This window comes from Citrus clementina, unplaced genomic scaffold (genome assembly GCF_000493195.1).
Source record: "Citrus clementina cultivar Clemenules unplaced genomic scaffold, Citrus_clementina_v1.0 scaffold_8, whole genome shotgun sequence".
Classification (NCBI taxonomy): domain Eukaryota; kingdom Viridiplantae; phylum Streptophyta; class Magnoliopsida; order Sapindales; family Rutaceae; genus Citrus; species Citrus x clementina.
In genome coordinates this window covers 15043775-15071678 of record NW_006262022.1, presented here as the reverse complement: position 1 = coordinate 15071678, position 27904 = coordinate 15043775, and the positions used below count along the sequence as shown (strand labels likewise).

The window sequence follows — 27904 nt, the reverse complement described above, 5'->3', positions numbered from 1 at the left end:
TTTTAATAATTAACTTTTGTTGTGATATTTTTAGAGATTATTTGATTGAATGATTTGATTATCTTTATTTCACAAGTTATTTATTTAAAAAATGCTGAAAAAATAAATGTTATAGTATTATTATATGAAGGATTATTTTTTTAACATTTATATTAGAAAATAATGTTAAATTTTTAAAATTTAAAACTTCAATAAAGTGTAGCATTAAATATTATACAATATTACAATACTAATGCAATACAACATAATATAATATACTTATATTAAAATAATATAATACAACATAATACAATATAATATATCAAACACACCTTTTAAGGAAAAAAAAAATGTCAACTGGGAAGTAACGAACTCTTTGCAAGTAAAACTCACTTAACAATATCAGCATTCACAAACTGTTCTCTGGCAGATGTTGGAACATTTGCAATGGGGAACACATGAATACTCAATTGTTAATATGTACAAGGGAATTTTTTTTCTTTTAATTAAGAAGTAACAAAAAATATGATACACAAGGATGCCGCATGCCGTGTCATCTATCTCTCTCTATCTACCATCATCAGACGGGTTCTTTATTTTCCTTTTAAATCCATGAGTTGATGAGAATCAACATTACTATTGACACGTGAAGAAGGCGCTTGAAAACTCGCTTTCTGTTTTGAGGAAAATTTTAATCTCAAAAGCAATGAATTTGCCATCACTCCAATAGAACTTAAACCCATAAGGGCTCCTGCAATTGATGGAGTCAACATTGTCCCGGTTACTGGGAGTAACACTCCTGCAGCTATTGGAATTCCGACCTGCGCCATAATAGAAGGAATGTGAAATGAACAACTCTGGCAGCAGCAATAATATAAAATATATGTCATCAGTTTCTTCAATCTAAGCACTTCTTAGTGAGAGGGTGAAATGTAAGGCAGAGGGTAAAAGGTATAGAAGAAGATATGGGCAGCATATAAACTTGCATTTTATTAATTGCTGGACCATGTGCTGAGATACCCTAAAAGAATCCAGATCCTCATTCACACCAGACGTAAAGAATCATGATATGAGCACTGGAAATAAGATTCAATAAGTTCTGCAGCATTTCCATAGTATATTATTATTGATGATTTTACTAGTGCTCATTTTCTACCGGAGGCATATCCCTAGCTTCTAGGTCGTCCCACAGCTTGCAGTAGAGAAATGCAAATACTTTATTTTGTGTGAAAAGTGGAACCCATATAATGTATGGGTTAGATCCATGTATTGTATGCAATGCATTGCGCATAATACGGCTTCATGTTCCATGGCCTTTATTACAAGTACACGTCTATCCCTGCATGGTTCATGAAAACTTACAATGTTATACCCGAAGGCCCACCAAAGATTTTGCTTCACAGTCTTCATGGTTAGCCTGCTCAACTCCAATGCAACAAGTAACTGCGTAGAGGTAAGAAACTGAGTCATTCCAAGAAATATACAAGGGAGTGCTGGAAAAAGAATGAAAGAAGTAATCTCTATAGCCTATATCTATCATATCAATAAATTAATAAAAAAGTTTCCGCCAATTTCACCAAGTAGAAATGATTATCAAGAAAAAGGGTTACTTAAATCCTGTGTAAGTCATAATGAGTACTATACTCCCGAAGAAGATTGACAATTACTCTCAAGAAATAAATTTTGAAACAAACAAAATGAAACCCCCGTCCAAACAACAAACTGAACCTATACTTCAATGACCCCTAAAACTTGAAACATATCCCATAACTGCATGAAGCATGACCGAATTAACATCAAGCAATGACCAAAAAGAGGCAAAATTTCATCAGTAATTGGACAGTGAAGAACAACATAATTCCCTCGTATGCATATAACACTGTCTATAACCAACAGTCTCCTTTTCAAGAAAACAAACTTTGACAACTCAGGCAGCCAGCCTATGCTTATTCATAACAATTTCTAACCATTGAAATTGAAGACTTCAAGTTCAGAAAAGAAAATGGGACAGATTTAAGGTAAGACAAGAAAAGCTCAGAACTTTTGAGATTTTGCATAAATTTTTAGAAATTAATTAGAGTAATGCAGCTAGCCAAGAAATGATGTCAGAAATACCTGAGATAGTCTGTTTCCCATCAATACAACAGAAGCGACCTCACTGGCAGCTCCAACACCCCCACCCATGGCAACTCCAATATGAGATGAAGCCAAAGCGGCAGCATCATTGATTCCATCACCAACCATGGCTACAACGTTTTCATCATTCTGAAGTTCATTAATGAACCTCTTCTTTTCATTTGGTTTAACACCAGAAAGCACCTGCAGTTCAGAAATTCCAAATTTTATTATTTTTGTCCATAGTCTTGATTAAGATATGATTATTATTCACTACAAAAGCAGTTAGGTCCCATGTCTGTAGCATTCCATTGTAAAGCCATTATGAATTCAAAATGGATTGCAATAGCTGACAAAAACTAATATTCAGAAATCAGTAGATAAAAATAAGTTCTCAAGTCGATCAAACAAGCCAGGTACAGAAAACTGATTAGCCATATTCATATAACAAATATAAGCTAGAGAGCTTTCTTTTAATTTACTAGCACTTTCTAATTTATAATGCTGATATGCACCTATGCGTAATTTTCCCCACCCAATGTGTTGGCCTTATGTGGGACCAGCGACCATCCACAGGATTACAGAGGGACGAAGTGAAATGGGTTTAATGTCCATTCTCCAAGCACCAATTGGTTTTCAAAGGATTATGGCAACATTTACTTCAAAACATACATAGTTAAGCATGCTCAAGGTGGAGAAATTCAATGGTAAGGGACTTGCTGGGAACTACAAGTGGTATCAAAGCTTGATCATGTGTTTGATAGGTGGGCTAGCACCGTTTTAACCAATCAACAGTGCGCTAGCATCGTGGATGGCAGAGGCCAGGTGTGGCCAAGTCATAATGGCGAAGGCTCGAGTGTGGCCAAGTCACCAGGGTGTTGCTGAGGGGGAGATTGTGGGCCTTATGGGGGGGCCAGCAACGACCCTTAGGACTGCTGAGGGATGAAGGTTAAATAGTTTAGTATGGTAACTTTTACTTCAAAACTCTATAGTTAAGTGTTCTAAAGGTAGAGAAATCCAATGATGGGTGACCTGTTGGGAGGTGGCAACAAGGATCTCGATCCAACAAAATGGACCACCTTTTACAATATATAGCCTGTACCAAAGTGCTTTGGTGAAGAGCGAACAATTATAAGTACAGACAAAACAGATCATATACAATTGTTTGAGGAAATCATAATACTGAAGCCAACACAGATGGCAAGGCAATTGTCTCTAGGGTTAAGAAGTTGTATAACCCAAAAGTTTAAAGTGATGGCAAAGATACAATAGCAGTGTTTTAATCTCTGCCATGACCCCCCTACGTGCAAGGTTGGATTGGTCAACATGTTCTAATATGGACCCAGCAAAAACATAAGAAAATTAAAATGATGACTTATTATTGATAAATTTAAAAGTCTGTGCATTCTGGTAAAATTGACTCTAATACCATATTAAGGAGCTGCTAAATAAGTGAGGTTTGACTATCATATTTTAAGCTCTAATATGAGGAACTCTGAAAATCCTAGGGAGGGCCAAATTTAGTCCATCATGAAAACCATTTCCAAACAAGAGTCCCTGTAGAAGAGATACTTCTATGACAAACTAATAGAGTTCCTAATTCAGATCCAAAACATCCCATTCTCTCTTTGATAGATGTCAAATGCTTCTTCAAAAATTTCCATGCTTAGAAAAATGAAATGCTAATTCTATTGTTTTAATCTGTATTTCATGATTTCTTCAAGATGTCGATTAAAAGTTAGTATCCAAAAATTAAAACAGTAGTGTTAAGGCTACCACATCCGTTTCATATCTACGGCTGAATTTGACCAACAGAAAGACAGCACAGGGGCTAGTACTAGGGTTCTCTACTGTGTTGTTTGGTTCCATTTTGATTAGAGCTTTAGGGATTAAATAAACTATTTTTGGCAATAGAGGTTCTAAAGCTTTTCAAAAAAGTTAAACTATCCAGAATACCCTTTACACGATCCACAGTCTTACTTCATTCCTTTTTTTGATAAGAAACTAAAAAATGTGTTAATGAAGATGTAAAAATAGAGAGTGGACCAATTGTCCACTCAGAAAACAAAGATTAGAACTATTTCATTCCTTTTATAACATAATTTTAAAAAATTAATCTATTAAAGTAATTTTATAATTTCAATAAAAGTTCTCATTAACAACTAAATAACTAAAAATTTACAGTAAAAACATAACTTGTAAAAGTTTTACTTGAACAAGCTCTATTTAAAAAGCTCTCATTGACAACCGAAAAACCAAAAATTTTATGGTAAAAGCATCACTTGTAAAAGCTTTACTGGTAAAAGTCCTGCAACTAAGCTCTATTTGAAAAGCCACAACAAACAGAGCCTAAAGATACCTGTTCTGAAGAAAACAATCTGGAAAATAAGCAGCCAACTCATCACAGTCATCTCAAGTTTGAAAATCACAGAACTACAGAATCAATGAAAATTTCTACCTCAAGCATGTATGCAGATATGTTTGCCTTTGCATCACTTCTAGTGTAACATGATCTTTACCACTGGAGATATTTTGAAAAATAACGGTTGACATTTTGGATGCATGTTAAGCTTAAATTGCTCATCATAATTAAAAGAAACACATTTTCACTTGCTCCGCTAACTATAAATGCTCAAAAGCAGATATGCCAAAGGAAGTTAGAATAAAGGAGTGCTTGCTTAAGTTGTTATAAGGATAGTTAGAGCCAAATGACTTAAATACAACTACAATGGTGCTTTCTTGTTATAAAGGTGACCAATTCCTCCCAAAATTTTGCTACTTAAACAGCATAAGCGTGATGGGTGTTTATATCTAAAAAGAACCATTAATTTTCCTGCACCACCAAATCGAAGCACTTAATGGATAGACTATGATATATTATGCATGTCAGCATGTGTAACTATGACTAAGTTGCAACCACAACCTTCATCTCACCATCCAACACTTCTGACCTATTGATGATCTTTTTTATATTTGGAAAACCTATCTAGCTGGATCTTCATCACCAAACATTGGAATTTTCTGGCCACATTTTATTTTTTATTTTTATTTTGTAGCCTAATGGGCCAAAAAATCGACCCAAAAATAAATCATCCATAAATATCATGGTAGCCGAATGGGCCTGAAAATGGAATGGATCCAGAAATGTGTAGAGCTTCTAGCAACTTTTAAAATGCTTATGAATCCCCATTTTCAATTATACTTATTTTAAGACCAAAAATATCCCTTTCTTCTTAAACTCCATATACACTTGTTTATTATTTTTTTCCCAGCTTTTTTTCACTCCTAAAACAAAATGGAGTCTGAATTGTCTTGTAGTCTAGTTCTTTACTCTCTAGATAAAATAGCGATAACTCTTAAGTATCTCATTAAATTTTTAAAGCCAATAGTCCAATTATTTCCTCAATCTATTGTGCAAGAGATTCTACTTTCACAAAAGTCATTTGAATAACTGGGAAACACCCAGATATAAAGAATTGGAACTAGAAAAGGAAAGATAGCAGATATTGCGAGAAAAAGAATAGTGAGTTAAAAAAAAAGGAACTAGCAGCGAATTATGCAGAGAGAATAAGAAACAAAAGATTAGGATTAACACCCGAGTCCTGACTAAGATAACTAGAAATACAAGCTAGGATAAGGAATTTTACCATAGTTTTGAAGAAAAGAAGATCAATAGGTGTGATACAGTTAACCAAGTAATGGATTTCTGATCAAACTAGCATTAGAAGTGAGATTTTATTTTGTATCAATGATCCTTCATATTATGAGCACATGTTTCCTAGGCATATTTAATAAACATCTCTTTGAAATTGATGATCTTTCTATTACTTTAAAATTTTACTACTAAGAAACAAGAAAATTTAAATGAAAACAAAAATCAATATAACAAAAACAAAAGACACATAGTTGAATTATTTTATTAATTATTATCATTATTATATTTTGGCTATAAAATCGAATGCCAAAAGAACAGGTAGACTTGGACTCAACCTTAAGATTCAGGATTTAATAACAAGAAGGGCATATCTTACCTTGTCCTTTGGAATACCAACAAGGGATGCAACATACTCAGCAGAATTTTTTTTATCCCCAGACAGCATGTACACACCAATTCCTTGACTAGATAAAGAGTTAACAACATGTGCTGCATCATCCCTGATCCGATCCTCAACATAAATAAGACCAGCAAGCATATTATCTACTCCAACATAGACAAGAGATTGATTCATAAGGTCCTCCATTTCCACTTCTTGAAATGTACTGGTATCAACTCCATGACTGCAGAAAGAAAAGATTCAGTCATGAGCTGTAATTAGAAGTCCCACACACCAATCTCTAAACCAAAGGCAGGGGCTTCCAGTTTTATGTAATATATAATTATCAGAAGTCATGGATTCATTCACAAAAGGCATTGGCATAATCATGAGAGAGGCGACTTCATTTCTAAGGTCCCAGCCAGTGGGTTTTACACTGATCCAAGTATTCCCTTAGATGGTCAAATCCTAACCACTATCCTGTTTATAATGCCAGAAAAAGGATAAATTCACCTCAGTGACATTGTTTACAGTTGAGATAATACCATAGAAGTCCTGATCACTTAAATATGTTTTGACTTGCTAGATTAACCAAAACCGACAAAAAAATGACATCAAAAGCATGAGTAATAAGATATACATCCAACCAAGTACCAGATGTCTTGAATGTAGAATGCGTACCGGCAAAAAAATCTATCCTGTGTGCAATGAAATGAATTGTTGTATAAACAAATCTAGAACACCATGACACTTAATTAAGAAATAGTCTCAAGGACAGCACCTGCGAAGCCAATCTATTGTCCCAACAGACACCTTTCTGTCCTCAATAATAGCTACAGTGCCAGACCCAGGCTCTTCTATAAATGTTCCATCTGCTACCTGTAGAAACATCTTCCATGAAAATTTCGAAATATATATATCATTGTTTCCATATTTAATTGTAGGATCAAAATAAATGACTATGAAAAAGAAGACTAAGAACAACAGTGTCTGTCATATGTGGTCAGATGCAACCACAGGGGGTTTTAAATACCTATAAATACCATAAAATAGCAGCAGCCAGAGCAGTAAGCAATTCTATATGAAACGCTGCAAGTTGAATATCGATTAATAAATCCTTGGCTATTTCTAGCACCCATGATATGTCTTTGACCTCAAAATTAATCTAGTGACAGCCTTACAAAATCAACAATAGAAAAGGAAAATCAAAAACCCTCATAGAGGTTTATCACTGAAGATGTCAATTTGGATTCTTCTGACATAAAGACTAGTAAATATTAAGTCCCCAAAATTTCACTTTGACAAATTGGCTTCTGTTGCATAGTGCAGAGTAATACCTCAACTTAGCAAGCCAATTTCTTGGCAGCTCTAGAGTCCAAAGGCTCCAAAGAACCAGATATTAGAGGCATCATGATCTTTAGAAGATAGTTAAAGGATTAAGGTATGATCTTCAATGTTTTAGCAGTACTGGTAGAAATCATTTTAAGATGGCTGCTTATAGTTAAAGATGATTAGTAGTTCTTGATTGCATAGACTATATACAATTACACAAAGGAAAAAAGAAGAAGGTACCTTTACATTCTGACAGTTAGAGAACTCAGCTGCTTCCACAATTGCTTTGCCAATTGGGTGAACTGTATTTGATTCAACACCAGCAGCAAACTTTAAAATCTCAGTTTCCGACAAAGGATGAATGGGATTTTGTCTGCATCAAAGCTTGCAGTTTAATATCATAAAATGTTGATGTTATATGCTTTTGGATATATAAATATAATGCAGGTCAATATTTGTCATGGTACTAACATAATTAACCTGCATAGAGAATTTTTTTTTTTAATTAAAAAAAGAGGGGATATGGTTGCAAAATACATCACGACTAAAAGTTAATGCTCTAGGTCACTGTGGATATGGTCGCTTTCAAAGAAAAAATTCCATAATTATGTAGCATACTAATTGGAAATCAAAGGTCTATGCCCCACGCACTGTGCTGTTGGATATCACTACCATGTGAAACTTATGGTCAATTACATTCTAGACCGTTAACAGAGAAAAAGAAAGAGCCATATAGGCAGAGATGAACATAAAGAAGTACATTGTTACTGTATTGTATTACTGATGAATTTTTCAGGACTTTTGTAGTGCTAAATTAAAACATATATGGAAGGCCAACTCAATGACAGTAAAATCATAAAAAGCACCAACTAATGACACCCCACAAATTCCTATTTAAGCTATAACACTTCTCAAGTTGGAGAATGCATGTTTGTAATGCCCAACTTGGATTAGGATAAAAGCATATTATTCTGATGTGCACAGCCATACCTTCAACCTCTTTGTTACTGCCAACAATTTTTCTTGCCATGTTTTTCATGTACAAGAAAGCCACAGTTTCCCAAAATCATAATCTTCATTTAAAACAAGATCCACTGATGCTCTCTTGTTTGGCCACAATTTACTAGGCCAAATAATTCACATTTGCACTATAGAAAATAGCCAGATAAAAAAGGAAAAAATATTTTTCCTCGGATTTTAATACAAAAAAGACATGTTTATACTTGAAGATTTTACGCAATTTTAGCAATATGTTTAAGACCTTTAGTCACCATAAGAAACATTTTACAAAACCTTAGAAACATCATGAACAGAATAATTTAAGAAAGGGAATTTCTTTCAACACTCAACTTTGAATTCGGATCTGTCAGGCTGCCAGAAGTCACAACCTTTGTCACTACAGGTCTGCCAATTGTAAGGGTCCCTGTTTTGTCAAACACTACAGTATTTACCATTGCAAACTTCTCTAAGATATTTCCACCTCGCAGAAGCAATCCTCTGGTTGCCCCTAATGAAGTTCCAACCTGAAATGGAGAACGTTAGTCGTGATGTATTTTGCAAAAGAAGTTTGGCCATATCACCATTAGAAAAGGAATAACTGCAGAGTTTACAAAGAGATTACCAACATAGCTGTAGGCGTGGCTAAGCCAAGGGCACATGGACAAGCAACAACCTGAAATAGAAAATAGAGGTTTGAACTAATACATGTACAAAATGGAAGCAAGGAGCCTTCCGTTTTACTCTTTGACGTTACCAAAAACTTCAAAACATGAATGAGAGAGAAGTTCAGGAGAATTTTCAATTCTTCTCATCATGGAAGCCAATGGTACTATCAATGAGTTACAGCAAGATAGGAAAATGTGACTGCTGAATTCTTAGAGTAGCTTCTGTTACAAATCCAACGTAACATTGCTGATTGAAGGTCAATCTTGTAACAGCTTTTTGCTGGCTAAAGTGATTAGGAACACCACACTTCATGTGAGGTTTGAATAAACCAGGTACTAGCGAAAGGCAGGACTTATACAAGAGAGATATTCAGGGACAGAAACCATACATATGCTTGTCTCCTTTCTCTACAATGTACAAAAGAAATGTGGAAATATTAATCATCAACTAATAGATTACAATTAAGCAAATAGATTGTGGTATAATTATTGAGGCTGCAAAAATATTTTGGAATATGCCAGTTTCATGTGGCTTATCATTAATGGGTTTGTTGTGGTGCAATTTTTGAGTGATCTTGCAAGAGTAAAATAAAACGAAATGCAAAACTAGAGGCAGTTGTGGAATAAAGTTTGATTTCAGTAATCAATACAGTCTCTATGACAATAAAAGTTTGAGACATTTTTTTTTGCTTTATGAACTCAGTGAAGGTTTTAGTTTAATGCCGAGAGCATTGGGTTCTTTTTCTTATTCTTCAGAGTTCTTTAAATAAAGCCAAAGTTGTTTCTTGTAATCATTCAGATATGTAGCTGATAACTATACAATATGTAGTGGTCCTTTGTTCTTTCCCAGTAGCTCTCATTTATAATTACCAATACATCTATACAAGTCTATTTATACAACATTAATAATGTGGAAAGAAACAATAGAAAACCTATAAGGACAGCATGCCTTACAAACACTTGAACCCAAAGCTGCTTTAAAGTCTTCTTAAAACTCCTTTCGTGCCAAATTGAATTTAAGCAGCTAAGACAAGAAGGATTCATTCCATATATAAGGCTGCCAAACCATCCTCAATAAACGACTTCAATAAAGTTCTACATGCTAATCTGAATATTATGATTTAAGATGTTTTACAATCAGCAGCTTCCAACAAAACTAGAACCCTTGTAAGTATTAATCAGCTTTTCGAAGGGGGCAAAAATTCTGCTTTCAATCAAATAATCTTGGGTTTCTGCCACCAACATATTTCCTCCATTTACCCAACCTCCCTAATCGCTTTCTAATTCTCCTTTCTTTGCCTTTTTAAAAAGAAAACAAATTCATCTTTAAATCCATTACGTAAAAAGTAGAATCTAATGATCATTCACTATTAAAATCACAACTAACTCAAATAAAGTAACTTGGTTTTTCTAGCATAATAATTAAGAAAAATTGAACAAGAACCATATACTTGGAAACAAAACCGTAGACAAAACCCTAATAGATCTTTTTTTAAATGAATTAGCAACTCAATCATTATATCAGGATAGTCAAGAAATTTTGTGAGGGTTAAACTCCCAAGTACAGTACCAGAACACTGCAAGACAGTTGTAGAGCCAGTGAAACTGGACCTCCATATTGGATAGCAGTTGGTAGAACATGTGCACCAAACAAGTTCCAGAACACAAAAGTCGCAGCTGATAGTGCTATTACTCCATAAGTAAAGTGCCCAGATACCTTGGGAAACCAAAAAATAAACATTAACGGTATTCCACCAAATAAATACGCTCAATGCTAACAAAATAAATGTCAACAAGCACAGCCAATTCACTAAACTCAACTAATTCTTCAAAGCTTTTGCCATACTAAATTGATGAGACAACCAATCGCTATCAGTATTTATATCTTTCAAATATTTTCCTTATTAATTTTATAATGCCTTGTAAAAAAAAAGCAAAAAGGATAAAGATGTTCATGGATTACCAAAAGTCAAGAAAACCTGAAATGAAACTTAAATAAAAAAAAATAAAAAAAATTGCGTTGCAATTAATGCCAACAAAGTCCTTAAGTATCAATCAAGTTGATGATATCTTCAGTTTGGTAAAAGACTGAGGACTTTAGCCAACCATAAAGTAAGATCATCCTACCGTCCCAATTAACTAGGATTGATTCTAAACACCCGTGAAGCTAGATTTCTTAAAAAGAAACTCAGGGTAGCCTAAAATGAGTAGAATATTTAAAATCCTTTTGAAAATACCGAATATATACTGCCTGAACGGATTGCAGTGAATGGACTCTTAAAAATAGGCAACTACCTTTTTTAAATACTTTTACGGCTTTTGGGAAGTATTTAGCAACACTAACTCCCTAGACTTTGTCTTGCTAACGTTTTAGGAAAGCATGATTGACACTCGACCTTTTGACGATGGATTTACCAATCAAGAATTCTTTCTGTGCGCACTTTTTTGCCTGAATTGGGACTCCCTTAATCTAAGAGCATAAGAACGCAAGTGCGGAAAAGAGAAAACAGAGGATTTCTGGGCTCACAACAAATATAATTCTATGACATAACAGATGCAAAATGTTGAGTCTTTTCAGTAGTTTCTTTTCTCCTCCCAAATCAAACAACATGAACATATTACTTTTACAATGAAATTACTTTCTTAGCACTCAATCGCAAAATATAAATCATTCATCATGTAAGGTTTCTATGAATTAATTTGTTCATAGAAAATGAGAAGTATTATAAGAGAGATGTACAACGATTGATGGGACTACAAATCCACAAAAACAATGATTGATACTCAAAAGAGATTTCAATGATTTAACTAACCAGCTACAAGATTTAGACACCAAGATTAGTTAAACAACTTTTACTTGTATATAACATCTTTTACTTCCAATGCAGCTACTTAGAATCAGAAGAATTCTTGGATCTTTCTTTTTAAAAAAAAAAAAAAATTCCCCTTGTTTGTACAACCACAATGTCCACAGTCATCGCATACCTCTTCGTGCTATCACAATCATGTACATAACTGTAAAGTTATTTCAAAATATTGCTATTCGAGTCTATAGAATGATAAAAGAAAACAAGAGAAAATGGGAGGGAATTCAAATATAAGTCAAAACTCAATAATTGCAGCAATGTTATATCCATAACACGAACAAATTGCAGCAATTACTCCTCTTTCTCATTCAGTGATGTTATACAACATCAATACAATTAATAGATCCAATGCATGCAGGCAAAAATAGTATTTAGTACTTGCAAAGTTTTGTATGGTAGTCATTGTAGCATCAATATGATATATTTATTTCAAAACTCCCTAGCAGGTTAGCTGGCATTTTTGCCAGCACAGCAGGCTGCACAATTGGAAAAAGATATTCATTGCCCTTAAGCATGGCCAAATTTATTTAAGGAGCCATGATACAAAAATATCTGACAAGACCCAGCCCATAAATAAGTTCAGTCAGTTTAGTCAGGAGGGTATTTTCTGATCTATGCTATAGGATAGTCATTTTTAAAATGAAGCAATGGAGGAGGTTCAATTGTGGCGAAACACAAGGCAGCCACTGTGCTGCCATGATGTAGCGCCATCTCCATCAAGTCGAACAATTAACAGCTACTCATCAAAATCAATTAAGAAAATCATGAGGGAATTGTAGAATTTGTAGTATTCTTACTATTATATAACATAATGTATCGTAACAATACATGTGACACAATCTGGTCCCCTAACAGTTCTCAATAATTAATTACTTATTTTATAAGTGAACAAAATAAATAAAAAATTGAAAAACTCTGTCGTGCACTAGCAAGACAATGTCAAATCAGCACACAAGTGACACTATCAAACCCCAGATTTTCTAGATCTAAGTACAAAGCAATGGAAGGTCAAATGAGGCAAAACCCATGGCATCCACTGTGATGCGGTCAATGTACACTGAAACTCATCGGTGACTGAAAGCAGCATTACAATGGCTGCCACAGGTTTCACCACATTTACCTCCCTCTGGTGCTTTACTGTAGAAAACGACTCAACAATTCAGTGAATCATGAAATTCAGAATTTATTATTTTTCATAAACAAAATATACATAAACATATTAATAAAAATTCTTTCATAAATAGATAACATTTCATGTATCAATCTTTATTACAAAAGTACTAATTAAATCCTCACCCTATCCATGAGACAAAGTTTGAACCTCATATCTCTTATAACACCCAAGAAGTTTTACCAGTTATGCCAATTGGCATGCACTGTTATTTATCATATTAAAGTATAGAGAAAATAATCATGACCATAAATACTTGATTTAATATGAATTATGAGTCATAAAATTTAATCATTTTTTTTATAAGAACTACGAGTACGCATATTAATATATAACAGACATATTGTATGTGAGTAGTAGACCAGGTATCCAACCATGATCAATCAAAGCTATACAAAACAGTATCAATCCGCAAATGTCTGATTTAACCCGAAAAAGACAGCCAAATCCTGTACAAAAGTAAGCAGGATAAAATTTTATCTATTTTTATTCTTACAAACCAAGCAACAATATTATTATTAATATTATTATTTTTTTATAAGAAACCATACCAAGCAACAAAAGATATACTAATGTATATATATCTCTCTCTCTATATCTGTGTGTGTGTGTGTGTGTGTGTGTGTGTGTGTGTAACCCAGACTCCCACACTGACCCAGACCACGGATCCCCCCGGCTAGGCCCTACAATTGGAGGGTCAGTTAGGCTCCCCAACCCTATGACCCATGAGACCACAAACCGCGGAATTTTTAAGCTCACCAGAGGGATCAAACCTAAGACCTCGATATAGCCAAGCACCAAATCCCGAGCACTCAACCAACTGAACTGGGCTGCCCCCTCGAAGCTAAGCAACAATATTATTACCTTGAAGAAAAGTTGATTTGTTATACCTCTATTAATTTTGAAGAGAACAATTAAATATTAAAGTTGGTTAGAGGGATATATTGGTAAATACAACATAAAAGTTGATAAACCATACAACTTAAAGAGTCTACTCGGGTTCTCAAGGTATTTTCAAAACCATAGGCGTCTTTAAGTATATTTCTTTGTATTTAGGAGGTCTAGATGTCCTTTTCCTCGCAAAAAATAAATCCAAGTGAAAGATCACATTCAAGGATCTACATACTCTTAAGATGCCATTTTAGATATTAAGCGTATTTTATTTATATCTTGTACCGTTCATCGATAGGGTGAAATGCTGAAAATTTAGGAAAATTGCATTGCAACACAACCCAACATGCCAATAATTCATATTATAAAATGAAAATTCTAAATCTTGCAGAATTCCTTAGCACTACTAAAACAAAAATGACTTATACATAGTAAAAAAGTTAAAAGAAGAACCTGGTCAGCCAATCGTTGTACAGGAGCTTCCCTACTCTGTGCTTCTTCCACTAAACGAACAATATCTCCCATTGCAGTCTCGCCCCCTGGTCTCCGCACTTCAACTGTAAGTGTTCCATTAAGGTTTATACTTCCAGCGGCTACTTCACTCTGGCACAGAAAATTTACCAAGGTATTAAAAAAAAAAAGGAGAAAGATACAACGGTATGTAGCTTGAGGCTTAGAGTAAGAAAAATATTTACTGGTAAATGAAAATCATTACCTCGGGTATTTTGGTCACTGGCAATGGCTCCCCTGTGAAACTTGACTCATCAACGGTACTTCTACCAGCTCTGACAACTCCATCTGCTGGGATACGATCCTAAAACACCAGAAAAAACATGCTTAAGAGGATTCCAGCAGTGAGCAGCGTTTGTTTTCTAACTAAAATATTAGTAGTTATTAATTGATATGAAATTCAAATTCATGAGTCTACATAGCATGTGTGTGTGTGTGTGTGTGTAAATATACATACCGTAACATTTTAAAATAATGACTTAGTTGTTTCTAACAGCTAAAAGTATCTGAAAACCAGCATTTTCATATGCAATTTCACATAAATATCTAATGTTGAATAAAAGATAATTTTGTTGAAAGGTTGACCAAATCAAATTGATTTGGTTTTCCTTATATATTTAGGTGTATATTTGGTGTAAATATATAGTTATTGCTTCCTAGAAATCAGTGTGTAATATTCTGCTTTAATTTTTTCTTTCCTTTCTTAGTCTCTTGTATCCCTATATTAAGACTGTGTACAGTCTCATGAAGATATGAAATAGAGAATTATTCCATAAACTTTTTCTCTACCTATTTTCACATGGTATCAGAGCTAGGCTCCCTTTCTTTCTGATATCTTCCCTACCATGTCTGACCAATCTTCTGAAACCACAGTCACCTCAAAAAGACGAGAACCAAAAATTTCCCATTCTGAATCTCATTCTGTCCAGATTACAACTATCCGGCTGAATGAAGGAAATTTTCAAAGATGGTCTCAGTCGGTTAGAATGTATATTAGAGGTAAGAGGAAGAATTATTGGGAGAAAGCCACTTCCTACTCTTGAGGATGTTTTCTCTGGAGTAAGGAGAGAAGAAAGTCGTCGAGGTGTTATGTTGGGAAAAAAGAACTCCGTTGTCTCTGTGGAAAAATCTGCCCTTGTTACAGCAGATGCTAATGCTACCCGCTCCATCACTCAACAGCAACTAAAACCTCGAGTATGGTGTGATTACTGTAATAAACCACGCCATACTCAGGAGGCTTGCTGGAAACTCCACGGAAAGCCTGCAGACTGGAAAAACAGCAAGCATAGCCGTGCGTCTGCCAATGAAGTGGAGAATCTAGAAAAAAATCTCAGCAAGGAGCAAATTGACCATCTCATAAAGCTGCTGACTTCTAATCCTCCACCTAGTACTCCTAGTGGTTCACTAGCCCAAACAGGTACTATTATTAATGCTCTATTTAGCCACTCAACTACTGCACCATGGATTATTGATTCGGGTGCTTCTGATCATATGACTAGCATTTCTAGTTTATTTGATTCCTATTATCCTTGCCCTGGTAACAAAAAGGTAAGAGTTGCTGATGGAAGCTTATCTTCCATAGCTGGAAAAGGATCAATAAAAATCTCTAGAACCATTGAGCTTAAAAATGTGCTACATGTCCCTAAACTTTCTTGCAATCTGTTATCTGTCAGTAAATTAACCAAAGATTCTAATTGTTGTGCTGTCTTTTTTGACTCCCATTGTGAATTTCAGGACAGGGACTTGGGGACGATGATTGGCAGTGCTAGTTTGCGAGAAGGTCTTTACTATTTTGATGACTACTTATCAAGGAATAAACAAGCTCAAGGTTTGAGCAGTAATATTAGTTCAAACTCTGCTAGGGATCAAATAATGCTTTGGCACCTTAGACTAGGACACCCCAGCTTTCCTTATTTGAAATATTTGTTTCCAGATTTATTTAAAAATGTTGATTGTACTACTTTTCAGTGTGAAAGTTGTTTTTTATCTAAAAGTCATCAAGTTTCATATAAAGCACTTACTTATCGTGCCTCAAAACCTTTTTATTTAATTCATAGTGATGTTTGGGGACCCTCAAAAATCAACACTTTAACTGGAAAAAAATGGTTTGTAACATTCATAGATGATCATACTCGGCTTTGTTGGGTTTATTTAATGAGAGAAAAATCTGAAGTTGAGGGGTTATTCAAAGATTTTTATAACATGGTTGAAAATCAATTTCAAACAAAAATAAGCCTACTCCATACAGATAATGGTACTGAATATTTTAATAATTATCTAGAGGTGTTTTGTAAGGAAAAGGGTATAATTCACACATCCACTTGTCGTGATACTCCACAACAAAATAGAATTGCGGAACGAAAAAACCGCCATTTACTTGAAGTTAGTCGGGCTATCATACTCTCTATGCATGTTCCTAAATATTTGTAGGGTGATGCTGTTTTAAAAGCATGTTATTTGATTAATAGGATGCCTACCCGTGTTTTAAAGTATCAATCACCTTTAGAATACTTCACACTTATATATCCTTCTAGTAGGATTACCTCCAATATTCAGTTAAGAGTCTTTGGGTGCACCGTATTTGTTCATGTTCCTAACCATCTTAGATCTAAATTGGATCCTAGATCTGAAAAATGTGTTTTCTTGGGCTATGCTCCTAATAAAAAAGTTTACAAATGTTTCAATCCTCAAACAAAGAAATTCCATGTTAGTATGGATGTTATATTTCTCGAAAATCAACCTTTTTTTGGCCAAAATTCTCTTCAGGGGGAGAAAGAAAATAGTGAAGATCATTTTTGGCATACTTCTACACCTATGCCTAATCTGTTTTTACCTGATCTGGGCACTTCAACTCAAACTCAAAAAACTGATATTTCTAATAATGAAAACCTAGGAAACCTTGAACTGCAGGAACCAAGTGTTAATGCACCAGAGACGGGGAGAAAAACTACAAGATAAAATTCCACCACCAGATCTTCGTGTTTATACTCGAAAGTATCATCACAGCAGTAAAGACCCTCTCGTAAACTCGGTACAGCCACAATCGTTGCCTCCAAGTACTGATTCCTCAGAAAATCAGGTAACATTTCTTCTCCTAAACATTCCAGCACTTTTTTTCCTGATCTTGACTTACCCATAGCACATAGGAAAGGAACCCGAACCTGTACTAAGCACCCCATTGCTAGATATGTTTCCTATGAAAAGTTGTCCAATAAACAAAGAGCCTTTACCACAAAAATCTCTTAGATACCAATTCCTAAAACCATAAAAGAAGCCTTAGACCACCCAGATTGGAAGTTAGCAGTTTTAGAGGAAATGAATGCTCTAAAGAAGAATGGTACGTGGGAGATTGTGGATTTACCAAAAGAAAAGAAAACTGTGGGTTGTAAGTGGGTGTTTACACTTAAATGTAATGCTGATGGGAGTGTTGAGAGATATAAGGCAAGGCTTGTAGCAAAAGGGTTCACTCAAACCTATGGAATTGATTATCAAGAAACCTTTGCCCCCGTTGCAAAGATAAGTTCCATCCGGGTCCTTATCTCATTGGCTGTACATTCTGATTGGAATCTATACCAGTTAGATGTTAAAAATGCTTTTCTGAATGGGGAGCTAGAAGAAGAAGTCTTTATGGATTTACCACCAGGTTTTGAGGGAAATCATGGCAGCAGTAAAGTGTGTAAACTACATAAGTCTTTGTATGGGCTCAAACAGTCTCCTAGAGCATGGTTTGAACGCTTTGGTAATGTTATAAAGGGACACGGCTACTCCCAAAGTCAGGCAGATCATACAATGTTTTACAAACATTCTATTGAAGGGAAATTAGCCGTGTTAATTGTATATGTAGATGATATAATTTTGACTGGTGATGACTTAGTTGAGAATTGCAGATTAAAGAAAGTACTTGCACGTGACTTTGAAATCAAAGACTTAGGCAACCTGAAGTATTTTTTGGGCATGGAGTTTGCTAGATCAAAAGATGGGATTGTTGTGTCTCAACGCAAGTATGTTCTTGATTTGCTTGAAGAGACAGGTCTACTTGGATGTAAAGCAGCCGAGACACCCATGGATCCTAATATGAAATTACAGCCGGCTAAAATTGAAGATGTGACCAACATAGATCGGCACCAACGTCTTGTAGGTAGATTAATCTACCTTTCACATACACGCCCGGACATAGCCTTTGCAGTGAGCTTAGTCAGCCAGTTTATGCATGCTCCAGGACCAGAACACTTTGAAACTGTATATAGAATCCTTAGATACTTAAAAGGATCTCCGGGTAAAGGCCTTTTGTTCAGAAAAAACGGGCACCTACAAGTAGAAGTCTACACTGATGCTGACTGGGTTGGTAGTGTAACCGATAGAAGATCCACTTCTGGTTACTGCACCTTTGTTGGAGGAAATTTGGTCACTTGGCGCAGCAAGAAACAAACTGTGGTAGCAAGAAGTAATGCAGAGGCAGAATATAGAGCAGTAGCTCTAGGAATTTGTGAGCTTTTTTGGATCAAAAAAATTCTTGAAGAACTTAAGGCAAGTAATTCTCTACCTATGAAAGTATATTGTGACAACAAATCTGCCATTGCAATAGCACATAATCCAGTACTCCACGACCGAACTAAACATGTTGAAGTGGACAAACACTTCATAAAAGAAAAACTGGACAGTGGTTTGTTCTGCATGCCCTACATTCCTACAAATGAGCAGATTGCTGATATACTCACCAAGGGACTACCTAAGAAACATTTTGAGAAATTGGTTTGCAAGCTGGCCATGAAAGACATTTTTAGACCAGCTTGAGGGGGAGTGTTGAAAGGTTGACCAAATCAAATTGATTTGGTATTCCTTATATATTTAGGTGCATATTTGGTGTAAATATAGAGTTATTGCTTCCTAGAAATCAGTGTGTAATATTCTGCTTTAATTTTTTCTTTCCTTTCTTAGTCTCTTGTATCCCTATATTAAGACTGTGTACAATCTCATGAAGATATGAAATAGAGAATTATTCCATAAACTTTTTCTCTACCTATTTTCACAAATTTATATTGACATCCTAAAACTATGTGAACTAAGAGTTTTTCTAATCATAAATTGGAGCAAAGGAACCTTGAGAATAAACTACAATTTAATTTTAATTTTAAATAATTCATGCTATAGATAGTAAAAGAATTATGTTTATGTTATTTTTGTACTTAAAAAATGCAAACAAGGTTATCTAGTTGTGTAACGCATTCTTACATTTTTATTTTATTATTGTAAGAGAAATTTTGATGCCTTGGTCATTGGTATGAAAAATTTTATACATACATGTAGATGATATCTGTAATGAGAAGAAATAAGTGTCAGATCTTATATATTAGAAAGTATCAACTATATAGAAGGATTTTCTTAAGAATGATAAGCTACGAAACCGTTCAATCTTTTACATTTCGATAATAGCTGATATTGATTGTCTGTTTTCAAACTCATAGTCCAGAAATCATCATTACTTCAGAAGAACAAAGTAAAAAACAAGTAGTAATTTAGACCGAAGTCAAGAAAACAAAAAACCATTGCATGAAAAGACCACAATATGAAAAGAAAATAAGATTTTCCCACTGAAGCTACTTAAAGCAACTTGTAGTCTACCTATTGGAGCTTTACTATCATTAGCAAGAGCTGGAGTTGAGTTGTTATTAAATCAGATTTTTTTAACAAGTTGGTGATCAGGTCCTCCCTAACTAAATTAAAAAATCTTGAGCTTGTGTTTGATCCATTTTTTATATAAGAAACTATAATTTATATTAAGTGAGAAGAAAAAAGTGCTACAACAGCACTGTGTTTGACCAATTGTTATTTGTTACATTATATTTTATTATTTTTGAAAAATATGTAAATGTACATACACCAAAGCGCTCCGCCAACCTCCTTCAACATTATTGTCATGCTACACTGGGCTATGTTGACACTGAGATCCTATGCTACAATGTTATGATGGTCATGATTGTGTTCAATAGTTTACTTAAATATATCTTCTGTATTGCAAATTGGGAACGGTTATTTCCCCATGACACAAAAAATTCAGAAAGAAAGATGTAAAAGGTCAAGCATCGACACCTGGTTGTTCACCCTTTGTACTTCCAATTCATTTAACTAACAAATCCATGTTTCTTATTTTGAAATGAAATTAGAAAAAAAGATAAAAGAAGGATAAAACCATAAAGAAAATGAGAGTTAATTGTACTTACCCCAGGCAGTACAACAATGTGATCTCCAACATGTAAACTGTTACAAGGAACTTCAATAATTGAATCTTTGGCATCATTATCAACAAGAAGACGAGCTTTTGAAGGTAATATACCCAGTAGCCCAGTCATATCACTGGTGGCTTTTATTTTAGCTCTCTGTTCAAGATTCTTTCCTAACAGAACAAATGCTATCAACATAATTGGTTCCTCAAAGAATGCCTTCCAACCCTGCATAAACGTCATCCATTGAAAAGAGTCATCGTGTCAACCAAAATATCATGTGCCAAATCTGCAAGCCCATATTTTTAGTGCAAAAATCATGCTATATCTTAAGAGTTAAAAGCAGAAACACCAATTCAATTAATAAAGTCCATTTCCAATCAGAAAATCCAAGTTGCCGTCTATAATTATTTGACTGTAACCATTTATGCTTTGTGAAAGTATTGCTTGTTGAACTATAATAAAAACAAAACCCAAAAAATAAAATAATCATATTTTGACAGTACAAGTTTTACAATCATGTCTCATCTCAAATCATATTTTGACAGTACAAGTTTTACAATAATGTTTCACCTGAGATGAGACAGAGAGGCCAACAGCACTCCTGGATAATCTATCAAAACATAGCAAGACTTATCCAAGTACCCAAACCATAATTTGGGGCACATAGTGGATGATGCAGCAGGTAAATGTGATCCAATGTCTAGCCAAAAACACTATTATTGCTAAAATCATTTTCCCATTACACAGCATTAGAAATTTCTTTCCCTCATTGCAATTATAAAATTCCATGACAGCAGGCTATGTCCTCTGATTCTGGCCAGATCACCACTATGCTTTATACATACTATACAGCATAGAATACAAGTAATTTCTCAATTCTTAAAAATTATAACTAGGTGAGAACAAACAGTAAGTTTGAGTTCAAACTAGCGTAAAAAGCTTTCGCGAGGATTTGAAAATCATTCAATCCAATTCTTCTAAACACATAATTGCCTTTTTGGCAAAACCTACTAATGATTAGCAGCAAAGAGTAGATGATGACACATACTATCATACACGGATGTTCGAAAGCCCTTAGTGTTTACTAGTACATTAAGCATTCATGAGGATTTGGAAATCATCCAGTCCCATTCTTCTAAACATGTAATTAGCTTTTTGGCAAAACCTATGAATGATTACCAAAGAGTAGATGATAACACATGCCAACATAAAAGTATGTTTAAAAAAGCCCCTAATGTTTAAACATTTTGTAAACAAGCAAAGGTTTACAATTAGGAACAGAAAAGTTGGCACATCAGAATATCAGAAGAAATTTAAATGAGTACCAAGAAACTGCAAATAGTACGAATTTCTGAAAGAATATACTAAAACACCACACATGTTCAATTATTGATGCAATGGAACTCCAATGAAGGAACAAAAGCCATGTATGATTCGAGAATCATACTTACCAGCTTTGGTACCAAGGCAGCTAATGAACTAACAGTAAAAGAGGATACAGCTCCAAGACCGACTAATGTGTTCATGTTTGGAGCCCCCTTAAATAGGCTTTTGACGCCATCAAGAATAAGTTGAAACCCAGGACCAAGCAATGTAAACAAAGACAGGGAAAGATGGAATCCTGTGGAATGAAATACGTGGATCCATGATGCCTTGGCTCCTAAGATATGAGAGAGATGCCCAACAAGGCATACAGCACATAACGCCCAGGAGACAGCAAGCCCGCGACCTAACAAATGTAGAGCAATTAGCCACAAATTTCTTTCTCAGCCTCTATCACAGCATAATAATGTAACTTTCATCAAAAAGAAAAACAAAGAAAAAAGTTGAGGAAAGATGCTTGCCACTTTCTTTTAAGCGATTACGCTTCTCATGCATCTTCGTTTCAAATACTTTGAAGAAATTATCAGTCCCCATATCTGTCGAAAGGAGAAGAGAAGCAATTGAGCAGTTACTCAGATGGGTAAATAGAAGTGCAAACACTTAATAAACTAAACCCAGCTACAATGGTTATTACAAGAAGAAAAAGGTTTTACGGTATAAATCCATATAAGAATACAGTCACTTTCAAATTCGAAACACATTAGTGAAGTTAAAACCAGTTCAGGATATTAAACATACAATAAAATAAATAATACTTTGGTTCAACGCAAAACTTTCCACCCAGGTACCAGAACCCATTTATGGATATTGTATGGCATTAGGAAGGTGCAATAATGTCCAAATTCTGGCTAAGAATTACACGCAACTGCTTTAATACTAGGGTACACCAAAACAGAAAGGAGACAAACAATCCAAAACATCAGGAAATCGAATGAATTGGTTATCACCCTGCCATAATCAAAGAAACAGCCATGAACATGGGCATAACCAAGATTAACAAGAGGTGAACAGAACTTCTAATGCAAAATCACCCACAATGAAAACCTATTCTAGCTCCACAAAGACATAAATCATTTCTTGCCACAATGAATGTCCTGTAACCAACAAAAATACCATTAACATTTACAATGAATGTGCTCTCAAATTCAAGAAATATTTCTTTATTTTATTTGATAATATACAAGAATAAAATTTTATTAGCTACTGAAGGTTCAGTTATATTACTTTCATTTTTCAATATATTAATTTGTTTGGCCAGAAATCAGACTTACTAACAATTTTTTGAAATACATAAAGTCGTATTTCTCAGATTTATCCTAAAAGGTATGATCTAAAAAAAAGGCGGAAGAGAGTTAAAAAAATAAAAAATAAAGAATTGAAAAGGAAACAAGTGCGAGCATAGAAATGCAATGAAATTTATAACCAAATCATAATGAAAATAAATGAATTTCCAAGCCAGGCTCAAAAGTTCAAAAATTAGACAACTTTATGACATCTACAATTGAAGAAAGATTAGAATTATCAATTGCATAATAAATTTCAACCAGGAAAACTTTTCCTGAACATCCAATCTATAATAGTGATAGCATGTTCAGTTGAAAGAAAGCTTTCACGTAGCTCAAATTTTTAGTGGTTTTCTAAAGACTACAACACTTAGTACCTCTACAATTATTACGGAAGGAAAAGAACTACACAGGCATAAAATGACAAAGACGATTTTCACCAAACGGAAAAGCTTATACAAAACCTCTGGAGAAGGGCAGAGCACAAACTTCAAAAGGATGAAAATATACTAGATATGTTATGATGATCATATTCATATAAACCAATATCAACTTTCCCAATGAAAAATACAAGATGAGAGTAGTATCAACTCTCAAAAATAATCTACAATCAACTTTTCAAGAATAAAAAATTTGAGTTCCTGCCAATCACTTAAAAATTTGCTAAACTTGGATTGAGGAGAATAAATTCTAGAAAGCAAATGGCTCCTTAGCACCAGACTTCCATTCCAACAATCCACCCCAAGTAGCTGCTGCAACTCACCTATTAAAGGGAGAAATTGTAGAATTAATAATGACTCTGCAGCCTATCTTTCGACATCTCAAATACTGGAATGACATTTGCAACAATCTTTTGCAATTAAACTCAATAAATTACAGACATACCACAAAGAACTATGATTTCTCCCTAAAATTATCTTTTGCATTATTATGGTGAAATATCTCATTCAATAGCTCCCTCACCTGCCAGTTACCGACCAAGCTTCACATAAGTCACATGAAACCCTCTGTATATTTAACTATGTTACATCTACTCTAAGTCACAGATAGAGCTGCTCTAATGCATAAGTTGATAAAGATACCCAAAAATTTGGAGGAAAAAAAAAAACAACAAACTTGTTCTTTGATCTGATATACACATGATATGACAAACAAATTGTGTACTGTTGTACATTAAAAAATTGACAATTTGCCTATCATTTTTCCATCTCCTACAAGTGGAAGCTTCATAACCTATACCACTTAAACTTCCTGAAATTGGCTATCCTCGCATTTACAACATGAACAAAGATTAACATGAAGTCCAATACTTTGACGAATGAAACTCAAAATAACTGTTTTACACAATAGTCACCAGAGAATTAAAAGGTAAAAGACAGCATCCTGAGAACCATACTTTGGAAGCAGACATTTTAGAGCTCAGCAGCATATATGTTCAAAAAGATGCACACATGCAAGTTTATGGACCATAAACATGTCTACAGTGACAATATCCACCAGTGGACTGTTCTCCTCTGCTAGGGACTACTACATGAATCATATGGATAAACAACAATTAAAAGCCGCAAGATGCTATTAGTAAGCGATTTTTCTAGATACTCATCAAAGTTCTACCAATATTCACAGGACTGCGGATCTAACAGAACCGGAATCCCAAGTAACAGCATTTGAACAAGTCAAAAAAGTCAAGAATGTCAAGAACATGCAATGTTACTAACGATTGTTAAGTTCTAATACATTATCTAAAAGATCTTTCTCTTCTGCATTGACTTCTCTATAGCTGTAAAACTAATAGATTACAAATGTTTAACAAACTTTTAACAAACTTTTTTAGTAAATTTTTTTGGTTGGTGATAAGGTGTATGCCAATCGTAGTCAAGAGACAAAAACAAAAATGGTGATGCTCATAAAATTCTTACCTCGAAGACTGGACTTAAAACCACAACTAGTCAAATGCTTTGCAAGTGCCTCTCCTAACTGACGTTGCCAGTTTGGTATGACTTTGGCTTTGGATACCGGCCATACAATTGCTGTCTCTGTTGTGAGATTAACACTAGCAGAAGAAACTTGTGGCTGCATCTCAATATGAAATGAGATAACTTCGGATTAGTTTTCACTACAATTTGTTCAAGAGAATGTCGTTGCAATTCTATGTTCGATTTAAATTAATGTCACCAGCTTGGAGTTTTTCACAGTAAGAATCTAGTTTCAAAATCTTTCATCTCATTTAAATTAATTACTTGATAAAAAAATTTAAAAAAAAAAAGAAAAGAAAAAGACTTACTTGACTCTCTAGTATTCTCTTGACACTGGCTGCACATCCCCCGCATGTCATTCCCTACAAGAAATTGAAGCTAACTTCAGTACATTATTAAAACCTAAAACGAACGTCAATGTAGAAAGAAAGAAAGGGAATTCATACCCCGACATCCAGTATAATAACATCAGAGGACAACGCCGATAGCTCTTCACCTCCTCTGCCGCCCAATTTCGACTTCGAATCTCCACCATCCGATCCACCATTGCCGCCGCCGCCGCCTCCGCCGCCAACATCTCCTCCGGCACTTCCACCAGCGGCCCCAAACGACGCCGCACAGCTAGACATGCACTCCAAACGACATCGTATGTGTGGCGGCAGCACGGCGGAAAACTTTCTCCTTGAGAGAGAAGCAAGGGGTAAGGTTTGAGTAGAAATGGAAGTGAGCGGGCGAATTCGATAAGCCGTTGGGACTCTTTTGAGGAAATGGCGGGCTTTCGAGATGGTGAAGAGAGTCAAAGTAGTAGTTGTAGTTGATAAAGATAATGCAGACTCCATTGTTGTTGCTTGCTGCAATGCTCCGTCTATTAAAGAGACACTGATTGATACTGCTAATTTGCTATTTGTTTGTGTTTATCTGTTTCTTTATACTTCGTTTTAGAGATAGAGTTGAGACAAGCCATGGTCAAGACTCCCGTGCAAGTGGAGTCGTTTTGTTTATACAATTACTTTACGGCCTGTCTTTTGTTACTAATTTTCACATTCACCACTTTCTTTAGAAAATTGTAAATGGCCTGAACATTGAAGCCAAGCCCGGCCCGGCCGTTGTTGACTCAAATCCGGGCCCAGGAAAAGCCCGAGGCCGGAATTGAACCTAGTGCTGGCCGAGGCTACAAATTTTTCAAGCCTGGATATTTTAAATTCGAGTGACGCAGTGATGCTAGTTCCCTTGAAAACTCTAATAAAACGTCTTTCTCACTTTAATTGGAGTAGTATCTCAACTCATTTATTTATCAAAAAACTCATTGGAACTTTTTTTTTCTCCCTAATTGATGTTAGCTTTCTCTTTCTATAGACTTTCTCAACTTAAATAATTTTCTTGTGTGACATATAAATATTTTCATTTCAGTTTAGATTTGCTCTCGTAATATAAATTCACTTGCGTACTTTCTTATACTAACAATATTGGTTTAGATAATTTCCTTCCACTTCTATTTCATTCAACAAAACTGAAAAAGTTTGAGGGAAATGAGAGAGAGGAAATAATAAATAAGAAAGGAAGCTCAGACTTTTTGTAAAAATAAAAAGAGATGTTGAAATTTGGCAAAGGCTAAGGAAAATTATTCTGCTGCATTAATAAACGTAATTAGATAGTCAAATTTCTCTTATTAGCAGCAATTTTCTTTACTGTTGTGTATAGCTAGCAATCAATTTTTTTACCCTTTTAGTTAGCTGATGGTTTTGTATATAAACAATGTGCAACAATGATGTAATGTATTACGGTAATAAGTTTCTTCCAATATTTTTTCCCTTCCTTTCTTATTTTTTCACTACTACAAAAAAAAAGACTTTTATGACGGTTATTACCCGTCATTTGTCCTATAACATGATAGTTGAGCGACCGTCATTGATTTCGGTGCCAAGAAAATAAGATGACTGTTTTTATATGTCATGTTATGCATGATATACTATTTATCACGATTCTGTCATTTTTACTTTAATAAAAAAATTTCATGCATGATTAATATCAATCATAAAGACTCCCCATTTATGATTGTTGTCTGTCATATAAAAATGACATATTTAATTGGAATAATAAAATTATTTTATTATTTTAATTAAATAATAATTCCTAAAAATTATTTTTATTGAATCTGGCGAGAATAACTAAAATTTTTTTAAGATATATTTTGGCAGTAAATAAAATCATTTTAATTATTTAGCGACAATTATTGAAATTGGCGCCAATTTTTTTTTAAAGGAATTGAAATATACTCTTTATATTATTATATAAATAGAAAGATCTATCTATCTATATATATATAATTCATACATAATAATTCTCAAATCCATCCACAATTTTCATAGATTATAATTCAATTATGAAATATAATAACTACAACAATTACAGTTAAATGAATACTTCATTAATTCTTAATTTGCTTCTTAACTTTAGAATTACAATTCTTAGATG

General features: G+C 34.4%; 1 protein-coding gene across 7 annotated transcripts; it reads right to left on the bottom strand.

The window, feature by feature from the left end:
• Positions 1–292: 292 nt before the first annotated feature.
• Positions 293–26383, bottom strand: LOC18033640 (copper-transporting ATPase PAA1, chloroplastic). 7 transcript variants are annotated; one of them, XM_024178393.1, is made up of 18 exons: positions 25876–26383; positions 25738–25791; positions 25373–25526; positions 24106–24216; positions 22632–22706; positions 22239–22516; positions 20785–21012; positions 14769–14867; positions 14507–14656; positions 10695–10841; positions 9082–9132; positions 8811–8983; positions 7701–7833; positions 6910–7007; positions 6126–6372; positions 2095–2298; positions 1342–1422; positions 293–800 (listed from the first exon to the last, which is right to left on the bottom strand). In XM_024178393.1, exons 1-18 carry the CDS (start codon positions 26266–26268, stop codon positions 573–575), a joined length of 2904 nt encoding a protein of 967 aa, XP_024034161.1. In that variant the 5' UTR covers positions 26269–26383; the 3' UTR covers positions 293–572. The 7 variants fall into 7 exon arrangements, with proteins under 7 accessions (XP_024034161.1, XP_006423888.2, XP_024034167.1 ...); XM_006423825.2 differs by lacking the exon at positions 24106–24216; XM_024178399.1 differs by lacking the exons at positions 293–800; positions 1342–1422; positions 2095–2298; positions 6126–6372 and adding an exon at positions 6477–6826.
• Between the last annotated feature and the right edge of the window lie 1521 nt (positions 26384–27904).

Coding starts and splice junctions, on each gene's coding strand:
- LOC18033640 (XM_024178393.1), bottom strand. CDS start 26,268: ATGGAGTCTGCATTATCTTTATCAACTACAACTACTACTTTGACTCTC. Junction 22,707..24,105: donor CAAGTTTAGCAAATTTTTAA/GTGATTGGCAGG, acceptor TCCTTTCGACAG/ATATGGGGACTGATAATTTC. Junction 9,133..10,694: donor AACTGTCTTGCAGTGTTCTG/GTACTGTACTTG, acceptor TTTCTATTTCAG/GTTGTTGCTTGTCCATGTGC.